This window comes from Falco peregrinus, chromosome 3 (assembly GCF_023634155.1).
Source record: "Falco peregrinus isolate bFalPer1 chromosome 3, bFalPer1.pri, whole genome shotgun sequence".
NCBI lineage: Eukaryota > Metazoa > Chordata > Aves > Falconiformes > Falconidae > Falco > Falco peregrinus.
Window position 1 is genome coordinate 44,095,508 of NC_073723.1, and position 16,403 is coordinate 44,111,910.

The following is a 16,403-nucleotide window of genomic DNA, read 5'->3' on the forward strand; positions in this document are numbered from 1 at the left end:
CAACGGTTGACAGGATATACCAAATTCCATTCTTCCGGTCTCTTCAAGATCTTGGACTCTCTCATTCATAGAATTTTCACTGTTGACCTGACTATTTTTCAGAGCATGCTTATGAAATTTACAGATGACAAAGAGCCAGAAAAGACTGCAAGTATATTGAAGAACAGGACTAGTATTCAGTCTTGACTGACTGAAAAAAATGGATTGAGGAAATCACAATGCATTTGGGTAAAGGCAAATGCAAATTATCCCACTCAGCAAAGACAAACATACTGAGAGGATGGCTTAAAGTTCTGCAGAAAATGATCTGGGGGTGCAGGGGATGGCAAGTCAAGACTGTCATATTACCATAAAAATTCAAACAAGTCCAACACAGATCCAGGGCAAGGCAGAGGGAAGGGACACACCAAATGGGGACAGGACTACGCTTCAACCACTCTGTCAGATGACTAGAAGTCCTGTGGAAATATATAGTAGTCAGACAGAAACTCTGGATGGAAAAAAAGGATTTATCTGATCGTGTGCCAGAGAACAATGTTTAAAAACGCAGCTACTGAGGATGTAAGAAATGAAAAGACATTTTTCCTTTCTATAGAAATAACCCTGCCTTTTATACCATGTAACTTCTCCAGGTAAGAAGCTAAAATCTCTCTTGTGCTTGCCTTGATTGTGTACCTGTACAAATAAATATTTTCTGTGTTCTCAGAGTGTTTTCAAAGTACAAGTATGTTATGCCTTTGAGGATCCTTATTTTCCATTTTGTACAAGAACATGGGAAAAGCATCCCTTTCTGTTCAGACTGTTCAGTTCTGCTGGCTGTGCCCCAGAGTGGCACTCCGTGCCGTTTGGTGAGCCCAGCAGAATGTTTTGCTGGAGTACTCATGCGATTTCATCCTCTTTTCACAGTAACCAGGAAAGTAAACTAACTCCGACTTTTTGATCTTCCATCTCCCCTGTTTCACTTGAATTCCCCTCTTCGTAATAAATCTGGCCATCAGTAACGCTTCTTTCTTGGTAGACAACACCCTGAAAATAATGATGTGTAAAAGACATTAACTGTAAATGGGAAAAGAATCATTGAAACTTTATTAATGCTCCCTAAATTGGAATACATTCTGATGTGTAATCTGTTCTGTATCTGCCATGATAAAGAAGCCACAGGGCTTACATGGATGACCTATGGCACCTCATGATGTCATATAATGCATTTAAGAAGTGCAGCAATGTGGTGCTCAAAAAACTCCATGGTTCACAAGGAAAACAATTCAAACAAAATGCTCTGGATGAACACTTTGGTGCTGCTGTACTTCTGAAAAAACTCTAAACAAAAATAAAATTAAAATAAATAGAATCCTCTTTCCTGTACTATAAGGTCCTCTCCTGTGAAGACAGGCTGAGAGAGTTGGGGTTGTTCAGCCTGAAGAGAAGGCTCCAGGGAGACTTTATAGCAGCCTTCCAGTGCCTAAAGGGGACTACAGGCCTTACAAGGGCACGTAGTGATAGAACAAGGGCTAATGGCGTTAAACTGAGAGAGGGTATTTTTAGATTAGCTATTGGGAAGAAATCCTTCACTATGAGGGTGGTGAGACACTGGAACAGGTTGCCCAGAGAAGCTGTGGATGCACCATCCCTGGAGGTGTTCAAGGCCAGGTTGGATGGGGCTTTGAGCAACCCAGTCTGGTGGAAGGCGTCCCGGCCCATGGCAGGAGGTTTGGAACTAGATGATCTTCAAGGTCATATTCCAACCCAAACCATTCTGTGATTCTATGATGACTGTATGATAACTTGCAGAAAGACAAGAGAGCAGACAGAACGGCCATGGCATGTGTATTCTTTTTGTAACAAACGTTATTTAGGCTGAAACTTTATTTAGGCTGAAAATATGTCACTTATGCTGTAACTCTAAGGCTTTGTCTGTCATTCTGAGGTAGGATTCTTCCTTATAAACTTGTACAAGAAATCATCACTTGGCTAATTTTAATAACTTCTGTATTTACTAAAAGTAGTAATTTGTGTCCTGAAAGCAGAACACCTATGGAATCAGTCACTGCCTGGAAAATATATGCTTACTTTGTAATAATGTATTTCAGATTCCTTAAAAATGTTACATAAACATTAATTAAAGATCAAAGATAACTTGATTATTAGCGAGGGAAAATGCTGATTACATTATTTTAAGAATATACTGGCTCACACCAAATGCTAATAAGACCTTAAATAATTAGTTTCAACCAGTCAGATGTAAAGTACATCAAGCTGATAGAAACCATGAAACCTATTATTGATAATCTTTATTTATAGTTTGACCTTGTAGGATTGAAATGTATACTATGTATGTTCAGTGAAAGTATTCTTTTTTTCCCCCCACAAAACATGATCTGTTGTTCATATAATGAATTTTAGATTGACTAGAGTAAAAATCCATCTTACCTGAGTACAGAAAACTAATCCTGTATTAGTATGAAAGAACCAAAAGTAATTTTGAAAAATGAATGAGGGAGGGAAATCCTGCCTCCAGTGAAACTGGTGGAGTTCTATCAGTAACTTAAATGCACTGTTGACTTAATGTAAGCAGGCCAAATATAAGTAAACTGTCAAAGAATGTGGAAGAAAACCTGACATACCTTAGTTGCTGGAAAAAATAAAAGGCTGAGTACGTTATTTTACTTTGAATTATTATTTGCTTATTATATTTTGAATTATTTCATGCAAACATTATAAAATCATATTGTGAATGCTTGTGACATTTTTATTTCAAGAAATGGGAGAAAAAAAGCTGAAGAAAGCCTTTAGGATGAGGCAGTTGATCCAACGTCCTCTCTCATGTGTACAGATATCCTTGTGGCTATCCATGAGACAATGTGGGACTGCAGTTCTGCAGAAGAATGAGGTTCATTTCACTTCAGAGCTCAGAGTAAAATGGCCATCAGTTCACATGTATAAAACTTCTTGCTTCAACAACTAGTTCAGATGAAAATCCTCCATACAAACCACCTATTCTTTCCAAATGGGTTCCTCCAAAGCTGTGTCATTACCTATAAATAACCGTTATCATGTGAAATCTAAACCTTTCTGCCAGTAAGCAAGCACTTAAAAGAACAATGTATTATGCAAAATTAAAGCATATGAATCATTTTGCAAAATCTGATTTTTAAGTGGGTACAGGTACTTCATATATTATTCAAAGAACAGAAATGTTCCCTTACCTATCATGCTATATTTAGGATTTTTTGTGTGACAGAGAAATAAAAAATATGAAAGGATGGAAAAAAAGCAGCTGCAGGAAGAGACAAGGGGAGGCTTAGTCCTAAAAAACAAAGTTTAGTTCTGAGTGTCCCAGCTAATGTGATGCACATAGCTATGGACCAGATAATCTCATGAATTATTTGACGTCCAATTCCCAAATTGTGTGGTTTTCCAGGAACCCTGGTTTTTAACTTAAGAAAAATTGCACGGTTTTGCTTCTGCATCTTGCATAAACTCACCCCTCCACACTCTTAAATGAACAGCAATAATTCAAAAGCAAACTCCTCTGTGTATTTCTTTTGACAGATAAAGCATTTTAAACGAAACTGTCTTTCTGTGCTTGATTTTCCAGTAGCCGGGCGTTCGAGGCTGGCCATACCGCCCGGCAGAGGCAGCTCCCGCTCGGGGAAACCCGCAGCGCCCTCAGCAAGGCTCCCTCGGCCCTGGGGGCGGGGGGGAACCGAGGGCTGACAGAGAACGAGGGCACCGAGCCAATCCCCCCACGACCGCCTTCTCCGCCAAGAGGCTCCGGCCACGGCCACGGTCCCCGCAGGCCTCGCCCGAGCAGCGCCGGGCACGGCACGTGCTCAGCCCGCCGGCAGCCGGGGGCAGGCAGGCAGGCGGGCAGGCAGGCAGGCGCAGGGAGGCAGCGAGGCGGCTGCACCTCCGGCCCCGGCGCGGTCAGCGCGGCCGGCCCGGGGCGTGGCGCGGCGCAACCCAGCCCGCCCGTCCCCCCGCCGGCTTCAGCCCCGGCCTCGCCCGTCACCGAAGGCGCGAAAAGGACCGCGCATGCGCCCGCCGCGGCGCGCGGGGCCCGCTGGCGCCGCCGAGCCACCCTGCTGCTGCGCACGGGGGGGCGGGCGGGCGGCAGGGGAGAGTGGGTAGTTACGTGATGACGCTCTGCGTGTCGCCACTCGCACGACCCACGCAGAGTCCGTCGGGCTTGTGCCTCCTCCTGGGCCAGTGCGCTCGGGGCTGTTCCGAGTGGGGGCGGGCGGGGCGAAGGCTTCCTCCCTCCCTCCTCCTCCTCCTCGCCTCCCTCTCCCTCCTCCTCCTCCTCCTCCTCCTCCCCCTCCTCCCCCTCCTCCCCCCTGGGTCCCCTCGCTGAGGGCCCTGCCCCTTCCCCCCGGCGGAGTAGGGCCGTGCGGCAGCGGCGCCTCCTCCTCCTCCTCCCGGCCGTGCCGGACAATAGGGGCGAGCGCGGCGTGTGTCTCACCCAAAGCGGCCCCCCCTGGCCGGCCTCGCCTCCATGCGCGGCGCCTGGCAGCGGGGCTGACAGCGGCTCCCGCCGGCGGCAGCGAGGCCGAGGGAGCGGTGACGGCCCCGGGCTCCGGGCCGGGACTCGCCGCCTCGGGCGCTGACAGAGGCGTCCCGCTTCGCCGCCTCCCCCTCGCTCCCGGCGGCGGTTCCCGCCAGGCTTTGGCGGCGGAGGACAAAGGTCCGGGGCCCGGCGCGGCCCGGCCCGACCCCCCGGGGGGTGCGGGGGCGGTGAGGAGGCGCCGGGCCCCGCGGGGCTTTTGCCGCGGGCTTCCCCCCGCCGCCCCGCTGCGGCGAGCCCTGCGCGGGCAGGTGCGGCGGCGGGCGAGGCCGCTGCCCTGCGGCGGGTCGGCGCACGGAGGCTTCTTCGATGGAAGTATGTTACCAGCTACCGGTGCTGCCGCTGGACAGGCCGGTGCCGCAGCACGTCCTCAGCCGCAGAGGGGCCATCAGCTTCAGCTCCAGCTCCGCGCTCTTCGGCTGCCCCAACCCCCGGCAGCTCTCGCAGGTAGGCATGGCCACCGGGCCCTCCGGCTCCCGCCTTTCCGCGGCTGGGGGGTCTGCGCCGGCTCGGCGTCCCGCGGGTCCCCGCCTGGGCGGGCGGCCCCGGCCAGCCCGCGCCGTGCCGCTGCCGGGCGCCAGGGCCTGCTTTCGGTGGCGGCGGGGAGCTGGTGTGGCGGCGCGGGGCGGTGGGGCTGCCCCCGCGGGCGGCCGGGGGGCTGCGGTGGCAGGGGCGAGCGGCCTGCCTGCCTCCCCGGCGGAGCCGCCGGTCGTGCCTTCCCTGCCCGCTACCACATACCGGTGGCGATGACGAGAAAATGCAGCGTTTTATAGGTTTATGGCTAGTTGTTGTCGAGGTTATCTTTTTGGCATTGGTTGCAGTGCGAGCGCTGGACTCCTTGGGGTTTATTTCCAGAGCCAGTCAACTATTTGTTTCTTCTGTAATTTTTAAACTGGGGCTGTTTTCTAGCTTTTTAGCTTGGGCTTTCTTTGAAGGGTCTAAGTTTCCTGCGGGGTTGCCAAAAGCTGCAGTGACTTTACTGTAATAATGAACATGCACTGCAGTGTTTTATTTGGGATGCTAAGCCATTTCTCCCTCCAACTATTAAGACTTGGCAATCCATCTAGAAAGAGACAAAGATCCTTGGCTTTTTCATTTCCACGGTATTGTTCCCTGCCCACATTACATCAGTCACAAGATGAACTATGCTGGATTTTGTTTCCTCAGATCGTGTTGGAAATGTTACAAAAAGGGTCGTTATAAATATCAGGACAGAAAGGGAGGGGTGAACACTGCCCTAAATTTCTGAATATGCATTAGCATGATTTCCCAGCAAACTGTGATAAAATTCTATTCTGGCTGAAGTCTCTGGAGAAAATTTGGAATTATGGTGGAAAGCATGCGTTTTGGTGGAAAGTCAGCTGGTTTTGGCTTCTAGGTATTTCCTATAGCCTTTAGATTGAAAGGTCTGTTTCAGTGCTCTGATGTATGTTGTCCTTTACAGAAGATGTTGTGTTTGCTCTTTACAGGAGTAATGGTCATTTCTTGTTATTTATGTTCTTGGGGTGTCTTACTAAGTTATTCTGCTTTTTCATGACTTGTTCTGTTTCATTTATGCATGTATAGAAAATACAGAGTTACCAGTCTCTTTTGGCTTTGCCCCTGGTTTGGTAGCAGTGAAGCTGTGTGTCTCTGTGTGAGCGTTAGGCATGTGTATATTTAGGAAGGAAGAATCAGCAAAATACTGTGCTAATGACCAGGAGTTTGAATGCATATGGAAATTATTAGTAAGCAAATGAAGATGAACATATGTTGACAACCCTCCCTTCCCCAAATAAGAATGTACTAATTGACAAAAACTTTATTTTTATGAGAAATTAGTTTTCTGTGTAGCAGCTAGATTAGGATGTTTTCCATTTGTACTGCTTGATCTGAGTTGTACTTAGTGATGGTGAATTTTCCATATATATAAGGCTTCTTGAAAGTCCAACCTAACATGGCACGTTTTGTCCTGTGCAAGTAAGAGTGCCTCTTGTTTGAAACATTCTTAGTCTTCTGGGAAAAGAAATAGACGAAATGGTCAAGGTGATGTATTTTATTTATTCTTTTCTGCGTGGTCACCACAGCAGGTGATGCATGAAGTGTATATAAGCTTATCAAATTAAATATGGTGTTGACATTTAAGTATTTTTTTCCAACTTTCAAGGTTCTCAATGAATTCCTTGTTTTCTGACCATTTGCTGCAGGTATATTAGTAGATCACAGGGAGAGGTTCTTCAAGAACTTGTAAGAAAATGAAAACTATATGTATGCTTGGCCAAGTATTTTGTTTGAGTAAAGCAGAGAAGTAAGTTTATGCATTAATAAAAGGGAATTAGGATATTTAAGTGAGGAAGTCTTCGCTAATATCAGCCAGCTGATTAGAGTACAGCTATGCTTTGCTGTCTTTACCTTTTTTTTTCCTCCTTTCCCTAAAGTCTCTTGCAAACAGGTTGTGAATGTTTACCAGACATGTAATCACAAGCCAGTGTAAATGATGGACTAGGAAGCATCACCAGTGAGATTAATGATTCTGCGTAACTTCTGAACTTAACTTCACCTTGCAGGTCTCCTGTAAGACTCCCTAGTATTCCAGTTCCATTGCTGTTCAAAGTCTGCACCCTTACCAGTCTGTCATTTTCAGTCTTCTGCTCAGGCTAGCTTTGAGCAATAGGAGTAAAACTGGACATGTGTATCAGCAGACTCAAGAAGCTGGTATGTACAGCCAGCATTTTACAGTTAATACACATTTGGCAGATTTCCTTAAAAAATGTAAGGCCTTGCAAATTGAATTACCACTTATAGATTAAAAGTGAAATGATGAGGCATAAGACATTTTTGATTTGAGACAAAGGCATGCTACATTAAACATAGCATTTAATTGTGACAATGCTAAATGGGCAAATATCGATCTCTTTTAATGTATTAACAAATCATCAAACTGAAATTTCACTTAAAGTTTCACTAAATGGATTCAAAATGGGCTATGTGTTGCTTTTTAAAGCTTGAATAAAGTGGTGCTGGAAATCGTCTAAAGAATTCTGGTCTATTCCTCTCAGCCTCAGGAAGGATAAATTGTACTTACAGTATTATTAGCAGATGTTTGTCTAATCTGTTTACTTAATCTGTTTTTTAAGATACAGTCTTATGAGATGTGGTGAGCTGACATAACTCATTATTGCTGAAGGTTAAAGTCCTGACATTGGGCATGTGTTACTACTACTTCCTTTATGCCATCTCTGATGCTTGTCAGGTGTTTGCTGATTCAGTTAACCAAAACAGCAGAAAACTAACACAAGCAGGAAACTGGGCAGCTGCCTGCCATCTCATTGAATAAAATAGGCTTATTGAAGTTTTGGCAGAACTGATTTAAAGGAAAGGATGGTACTGCTAAGCTTTTGAAACCCATAAAAGCCTCAAATAATAGAAATTATGCAATGTCACTAGACAACAGTTCTTGGCTTAGTGCTTAACTGTTCCTGCCATAGGAGAGTTCTTTCCTAGTACTGAGTTTAGATCTTCCTTGTGGTGTTGTACACCTTTTACCATCCCCAGTAAATGTAGAGAAAAGCTTATTTCTTTTCTCTTTGAAATTTTCTTTTTATGTATGAATTATTTCTTTGTAGTTGTCTTGAATTTCAAAGTATTAACAACAAAAAATAGTAAAAGTGACATTGGTTACCTAGAGGTTATTTGTGATATTTATTGTTCAAGTCCAGTCAAGCGAAAAGGTGCTATTGTATGGGTTTATAGAATTGTTTGGGTTAATAATTGTCTTTCAACATGAAATAATTTTAAATGCTAGTGTGAAAAGCTGTTTTTAAGGGCACTTGAATGGGTAACTGTCGAAGTAAGTAGGACATTTCACACTCATGGGATAAGTTCGCTGTGAGATCAAGTGGATGTTAAGTAGTACCTTGGATCATAAGTTCAGGGTGTTCATTCCAAATGTTACAAAATGACATTTTTAAAATTAAAGCTGGGCTTTCAGAAGAAAATTTTGGGATACTTTGCCTTATTTGGTTTTTAACTCCTGTTGTTAATAGAAGTAAAAAAGTGTTTCTAAAATTGTACTTTATATGAAAATTTTTAGTCCGATTATTTTTAATGAATAAGGGTTTATAATGAAAACCACTTTACAGAAGTGGCTGTGAGCACTTTTAGATTGTGTCCTGTGTTGCACCCTCTGCCTTTACCCCCCCCCCCCCCCAAGTTCAGTTGACACACATACCACAAACAAGTAAGAAAGCTTTGGCCTAACCTGCTATTTTTGACTCGTTTCTATCAGTCTACCTTGTAACTGGTTCTACGCTCTCTTCAGTGCCTCCAAAAATGGCATCAGTGATAACTAGTAGCTGTGTCTGAATAGAAGTAAAGATGTAGTTTTGGCCATTCTGTCCTTAAATGTTTGACTTTGGTGGTGGTAAAGGAAGTTATCTTCTAGGGATGAAATTGCATGAAGAGGGAATGGAACAGATAACAGAAGACTCCATTTGAATCTGAGAAATGTAGGTACTAAGTCTCTAACTGAAGTACCAAGTATTACTGTGTACCAGGTAGTACCATGTACTGCTACCTGGTATTTGATTACCTAGTTCATGATCCCTCTACTGCATCTCCATTTCATGCATTTAAGCAATATAGCATCATGCTTTGTGACTCTGTGTGTGATATATACCTGAGCAGTGGACTAGATTGTGCACACGGAATCCTAGATTTGACTTAATGATGATGTAGTGGGGAAAAAGTCACTAAGAGCAGCTGGTAGTATACTGCACTGGTGGATTCTTCAGTGAAAGGTACATGCTTCCTCTAAAAAATGTATTCTGAATGTGAGCCGGGTGTTTTGGCCACCCTTTGCTGTGCAACTCCTCTTTTTTTTTTTCAGTTTTTGTTACCTGATGTGATCCAAACATGTTTTGCTCTTCATGTAACATTGTAAGTTACAAGACATAGTTGGGAGGTATATTTTTATGATCTGAACATAGGCATTCGTCTTTAATCCCACAGTTGCACCTTTTTGCTGGGAGAAGTGTTGGCATGACCTGTTTTTCCCTTGCAGCTGCTCATTTTTGCTCCTGCATTTTCTTCATAGTTGTGTCAACTTTTTTTTTCCAGTCAGGTTATTTTTCAGCCCTGGCTGACTCATAGTACAGTTTCACAAATGATTGTGCCTGTTAGTAAGGAGGAAGCAGTATGCCACCATGCTAGAAGACCAGGAGTAACGAGCAGCAGGGAGACAGAAGGAATGCCTTAGGATGGGCCTGCTATTGATTGTGGAACGTTACCTTAAACTCCTTTCTTGCTCATCTGCTGTTTTGCACAACTCTTCTGTACCTTTCTAATCAGCATTTCTCAGTTGCATGGTCTTTTATTACCTTTCTCCTTCTGTTTCCTGTATCTTTGCTGCATGAATAATTAACAAGTTAAAATAATGAAATAATTTTCATGCTGTGATTCCTAGACTCGAATTAATTCTGTGTGTTGCTGCTATGCTTGCCATACCCTTCGTCTTGTATTTATTGTGTCTGGTTGCTGAGATTGCATCTATTAATATGAGAGGCAGAGACTGACTCCGGCTATGCATAGCATGGACAAGTTCTGATGGGCATTTCATGCACTATGTAATTTTTTGTGGCAGTTCATTTTTAAAATGCTCTCTTGAGTTTTATGACCAATTAACTTTTCATATGCTGTAGTGTAATGCAACATTGGTACTTTCATTCTGCAAAAGGTCATAGCAGCTTATTTCATGGCCTATAGTTGCCTATGTAATATCTAAGCAGAATAATTCTTTAAAGTCCCCATTAATTAAATTGTCTTAAATCACCAGAAGTCAATTCTTTGTTGTCCAGATTGTGTAATAGTGTGTTTTGTGCTTTGTATGAATCTCAATTTTCTGATGCTGTCTTTAAAGAGAAATTTGTTTGAAAAGAGAGATTGTAGCTATGTGCCCCTTAAGCTGTGAAATCGTGAATTTTAACTGTAAAACAATTTTACAAGAACTTGGCATTAGTATATGAATATTCAATATTCTAAATGAACTATGTAGTAATGTAACACAAATACAGGTTGTTGGTTGGAATTAGAAGCATTCTGTATGGAATGTCTGTTTCCGCAGCTTTTCTTTAAAAAAACCCTTGTATTTGCTAAGTATGTCTGGGTTTTTTTAGTTTGCTTGAGAAAAGCAGCAGTATCAAATTGGGTTAATTCTGAGTCAATATGGTAATATGCTGAATTATGAATTAAAGTGTCAGAAAATTACATGATTTTTATTATATTTCTGTTCTTCTACTGTTTTGGCATGTGGAAAATAACTTTGAGGACATCTGCACTTGAATCCTTCTTTCTTCAGTTCTTTTATTTTCTGCAAAGCCTACGGGGGACAAAAGCCCTGGTAATAGAATGATTTGTTAGAACAGTTTGCAGTCATGTCAGTGACCATTGGCTTATTGTTTTCTTGTGTTTCCCTCATCACTCAGTATCTACAAATTTCCACTGGTTTTCTGCTAAAATTGTAGGTGTCTGAAAGTACTCGGTCATTTTCTATCATAGAGGATCTTGAATTCATGACTGTATTTTCAGGTCCTGCCAGGTTATGGTTCATGTATAAGGAATACCTTTTGGATTGGACTAAACCTGTTGTATTTGCCTTTCTTAAATGCACTGAATCTACATGGAAATAATGAGTAACCTGGCAGCTCAAATTAGATTATTGCCCCCCTCCTCTCCCCCCAAGTGTGAAATTCAAGTAACTAAGTTGTCCTTTATTGTGAAAATCTTTAACATGCATCAATACTTTCAACATGTGAATTTGTACAGTTGGGTGTCTAAGACACAAATCAATGTATCTTGTGATATGATTAAAAGAATGTAGTGTGTTCTGTTAGTTAGAATGTCCTTTCCTTGTAAGTGAAGGACTGAGGATGGCCATGCTAAAAACTTGAGGTTTAATCTTAATCTTGGAAATCATACTGATTAATACATTTAGTGCAAATAGTCCTTTGTGCATTCACAGCTAAATGAAATGTTCAATTCTACTTGAGAAAATTCTTTTGCATAAGCAAATACAAATGTTTGGTGTGTGCAGGCACACACATGTAGGATCTTACAGGAAGCATGTGTCTGGGACCAGGAATTGAACCTAGATCTCTCAAATTCCAGTTCAGTCTTATGCACAGAAGTCCTCATAGGAAAACTTGGAAGAGTTTGTGTTTCATTAGATGCGAAGTTTTCCTCTGTTTGTTCTGATTATGTCACTAACAAGTAACTGCAGTGTAAATAAGCAGTCCATGTAATCCAGCAAGGCAGCCTGCCAAAGACAAAATATTTTATTGTAAAAAATGCAGTTCTGGAAAGCTGGACGTAAGGATTAGCTGGGAAACTGTTTATTTGTATGTTTGCGTCCTAGGTGTATTGTAAGGAATTTGTAGCCAAATATTTTGTTTTCTTCTGGGTCAAAAATAAGTTTGTGGCTGTTATCTTACCTTCCCTGCCCTCCTCCCTTCCATACCCTGAGAATTTTTTATTTCTATTACAGCAGTCTAACTCCTGTTTTCCTCCCACTTCCCCTCGCTTTGTACACCTGTGATACAGCAATCTGATTTATTATCTTCCTGACCACACTCCCACAGTAATTATAATTAAAGAGATTCCTGGAGTCTGCTTTTCATTGCAAGGTAGAAAGCAAATTCTTTTCTCTACTCCTAGCTGAAAACATTAAGGAGCCAAAATTTGCAGCAGGCCTTCCTTCTCTGCCTGCCTGAGCATAAGAAAGAGTATGCTTCAAGGAGAATAATGAAGATAGTTCTGTATTAGCGGAAGTTTTTATTATTTGTCCCACTCCTTGCTGCCAGATGAGGTATGTGGAGAGAAAGTGGCAGTTTCCTCTACCAGTGATTTTTTTTTATTTATTTAATCCTCCCTCATAGCAGACCTAGCTGGAGGCTACTCTGATGAGTAAAACTGGATATTTAATACATGCAAAATACAACCTGTTGCCCACTTTAGGGCAAGAGGTCAATTCTATCCCAAAGGGGGAAAAAAAAAATCAAAAGGAAAAGGTACAGGAACCTATTCCAGGACTGAGGGAAAAGATTATAATGGGAAGCTTGAGACTTCAGTATGCTGATCAGCCTTGGAACAGGAAAGGTACAGCATCTTTGTGTGCAGTCTCTGTCTGATGTGGTGGTTCTTCGTTGTATTAGAAAATGAGGTACATACGGTATTGAGATGCTGACAAGCAAGTGATTTCTTGAGGGACTCGGTTATACATCTAGATGAGAAAAAGTTAATGCTTTTACAAAAAATACTCTATTTTTTAATAGTATAGTCTGGTAGTAGAGGGGCGGTAGCTGTCATGGCAGGAGCGATACTGCCCTGTGTTAGTTCTTGCTTTATGTTTGTAGCTAAAACATGCAGTATATTGATATTGCAGTTGACAGTGTGCTGTGGAGGTTTCATATTTAGTCAGACATGAACTCACACTTCCATTTTCTTAAACTTTTCATTAAAGTTCCTGTGCAAGAGTAATCTTCTGAATGCGTATGTGTGGTGGTGGGGGTCTTGTCAGTAAAGTCTGGAGTACTTAAATTTCCTTGATTATCTGTGGAATTTTAGATTTCAGCAGCTGCAATAATTGAGCTCTTCCTGTTGTTGGGCAAAGAGAAATCCATACAGTTTCTTTTACAGTTGCAAATGTGGTGTGAAACTGTTAAATAAAAAATGTCTATGAATGGAAGTAAAGGCAGGGAGTTTTCTTTGATGTTCTTGCTTATTATGAGAGATCTAGAGAATAACTTTATGGAGTTCCATTCTGTAATTTCTTCTGTTGTAAAGTCTGAGCTCCATTTCCTTTAGCATGGTGATAATAGGAATTTCTGCACTTTTCACTGGACTTAAACAATGTTTAATAAGCTCTTCCTAGCTTGTTTTCATTTGGACTGATTACATCTTTGTCCAGATAAAATATCTAGTATTTAGCCCACAAATTGACAGAGGAGATGGTAGGACTTTATGGCCTGTCCCCCCAGTTTTTTTCCCTTCTTTCAAAAAGGATACTGGTTCTCTTCTGAATGTAATCACTTTGTTTATATCTTTGTTGCTTCGGATTATTGTGATAATTTTGCAGCCTACCATAAATGAAGACTAGATGTTAAACATAGCAAATTGCAGGTACTAAATTCCTTAAGTTTTGCTTGCATGGGATGTGTTGGACTTGTACTCTGTGATCTGTATTGAGTTTTAGGCTCCTGTAAGGAGGAGAAAGGCTTGATTTCCCTGGAAGTGTTGAGTGGTTAAAGCTATGGTTACCTTGGAGTTTTTCTTTTTCATGTGCTATTACGGCATTATTTTTGCCAGTGACCTCCAGCTTAAGCTGAGGCCCGAAGGGATGCTTTGTGTCTTAATAAAAGGCCCTTGGTTAAAAATCTTCACCTACCACCTTTAGATACAGTAGGTCCTAAGTGAAATAATCTGCTGTGCACTGAAAGGCTAATCCATTTTCACGAGCTTTTTAGGAAAGATGATTTGATGGGATTAGACAAGAAGTTATTATTCATGATTGGTTGACTAAGTAGGAAAGACTATTATGACTAATGAAGTTTAAGACTTTTTTTTTTTTCTTTATTCTTAATACTGTTGTATTCATATGACACTATAGGGAAGAGGCTATATACTGAAAAATCTGATTATTTTGACACTGATTTGGGAACTAGGAGGTCAAATTCTCAGGATGAATGTGGCAGAGGGTCTGGCTGGGGTGGGAGGAGGCAAAGATTGATAAATTAAAGAATACATCTTAAGCTCATTTCTTAATGTAATAATACATGTTACAGAAGGCTTTTGTTTCTGACACTCCTCAAGCTGAGATTGTTAAAGTTAAGTACAATGGTTTTGGGATTTAATGTGTCATGAAAAACAGGAGGGCAGTTTCTTTAATGCTACCTTGTTTGACACTTCATGATGCTGTGCTTGGTGAGGCGTGGTGGTTGATGATTATTGTTGGCTGGAGCCATAGTTTTTATTACTAGTATTATTTTAAACAGAAATTATTCTTTGTCAGATAAGAATTTTATTTAATGTTTGCAGTCATAGTTCCAAGGTGCTTTTGGTGTTAAATGTAAGCTGTATTGCTTGCACAGTAATTGCTTTTAGCTGCATATGTTTACTTCTCCTCTTATGCTGACATTTGCACTCCTCTGACCCTGCAGAAAGCTAGTTTACCAAGCTACAGCAGCAGAAAGCCCATTCCTTTTTTGTAGCAGTAATTTTCTGCTGATTTGGATTTCCCTGGTGTTCTTGCAGGATCTGAGGAGCGTTGGTGCAAGGGAAGGCGCAGGGACGTGCAGTCAGAGGCAGCACAATGTGTGACAACACTGACTCAAGTTGTTTCCATTGCAGTTGGAGGAATGTCCAGAGCAGCTGACAACTGTGTGGAATTGTTTCGCTTTCTCCCCAAACAAGAGTGGGCTGAATAATTCCCTGGTGTTATTCAAATGCACTGTGTTCTGCTATTTAGTGTTCTTGAAAAAGTATTGTGCACCCCATGTCTTCTATATATTAGTATTCATATAACTTCAAAATTTCTAATTTCATCTTAATTAGATGAGTTCATGCTTCTGTATTTTTCAGATATTGAATAGGTTTAACTTGGTGAAAGAAACATTTTACAAGGACTGTTGTAAACCTTTGAAAAAATGCTGTATAAAGTACATCAAGTCAAAAGAATCTTTCTTCCTCTTTTTCTAACCATAAAACATCTGTTTAGAAATTTGGATTAATATACTTGAAAATAGAAATAGTTTTTGTTTTTCTTATGTATATGAATAGTACATTTAGAAATAAGGTACAAATGAAAGGTTATTTTCGTGTGAAACTGAAAGTGTGTTGTCTTTCTGCATTTTTTTACTGAAAAATAGCTATGGTTGTTACAGTTTACAAATGAAATGTGTCAGAATATGAGGATCCATCCTGTCTTGTCTTTGGAGAATTGCTTAGAATACTTCAAAGGCTCGTGTGTGTATGTATGTGTATATATATGAAAATACATAGATACATATGAAAATGTGGCAACTGAATAAGGGTATGGGGGTGTTGCATATGTTCAGAAAAGAGGAAAAAAACCCCCAGTATTCCTTGTACTACTTGATACTATGTTGTCCTGTGTCTGGCAAGTCACAGGGCAAATCATAACTAAATTATATCAATTTCTGGAATATCTGTTGCTTTCACTTGATCTTTCTAATCAAAAAGTTTATACTTGCCTTTATCATTTACAGTAAGGTTTTAGAAGCACTTGGTGAGAGTGAACAATAGACAGACATGTTAGTTTTATACTTGTAAGTGCTTCAGGGTGATGTTAGGTAACTGCTGGGATTGTTCTTTTCAGTAATTTTTTTTTCTTTCTCTCCCTTCTCCAGATTTTCTAGTTGTTAGATATCTCCTTCAAACTCTGTAGAGCCTGCCCTGAAGCGTGTCTTAGGCCAAGGACAGTCATACCGTAATAGCTTTCTCTATGTTACTGAGTTGCCAAGTCAAACAAATTGGATTGACTGAGTACATGTGTGCACAGTTGTTCAGCCATCCGTTTCTGCTGAATTTAGTAGAGCACACAGTATGCTGATTATGTTGATTGGCAGAATTATTTTGAATCACAGCCTGAAGTACATCCAGTTTTGTGGAGGTATTTGTGGGTGGGTTTGTTTGGGGCCTGTATGGAACCCAACCTCTGTCCTAGGAGAAGTGCCTTGAGGGAGTTTGGATGCCGTATGCCAGCCTACCCAGTGCAGCACCATGAGGATGTTCCTGGGAACTGTCATCATATAGGAGATTAGATAGCTGTACTACTGATGCATTTGCT

General features: G+C 41.6%; 1 protein-coding gene across 3 annotated transcripts in view; it reads left to right on the forward strand.

Annotated features, from left to right (window-relative positions):
- Window positions 1–3,965: 3,965 nt before the first annotated feature.
- The window catches only part of PDE7A (phosphodiesterase 7A), a 78,416-nt gene continuing 65,978 nt past the window's right edge, over window positions 3,966–16,403 (forward strand). Inside the window, exon 1 of one of the 3 annotated variants that reach the window (XM_055798524.1) lies at window positions 3,966–5,011. In XM_055798524.1, coding sequence (XP_055654499.1) covers window positions 4,874–5,011 — 138 coding nt within the window. In that variant the 5' untranslated portion in view covers window positions 3,966–4,873. The remainder of the gene's footprint in view (window positions 5,012–16,403) is intronic. The other 2 variants (XM_055798522.1, XM_055798523.1) reach the window with 2 other exon arrangements.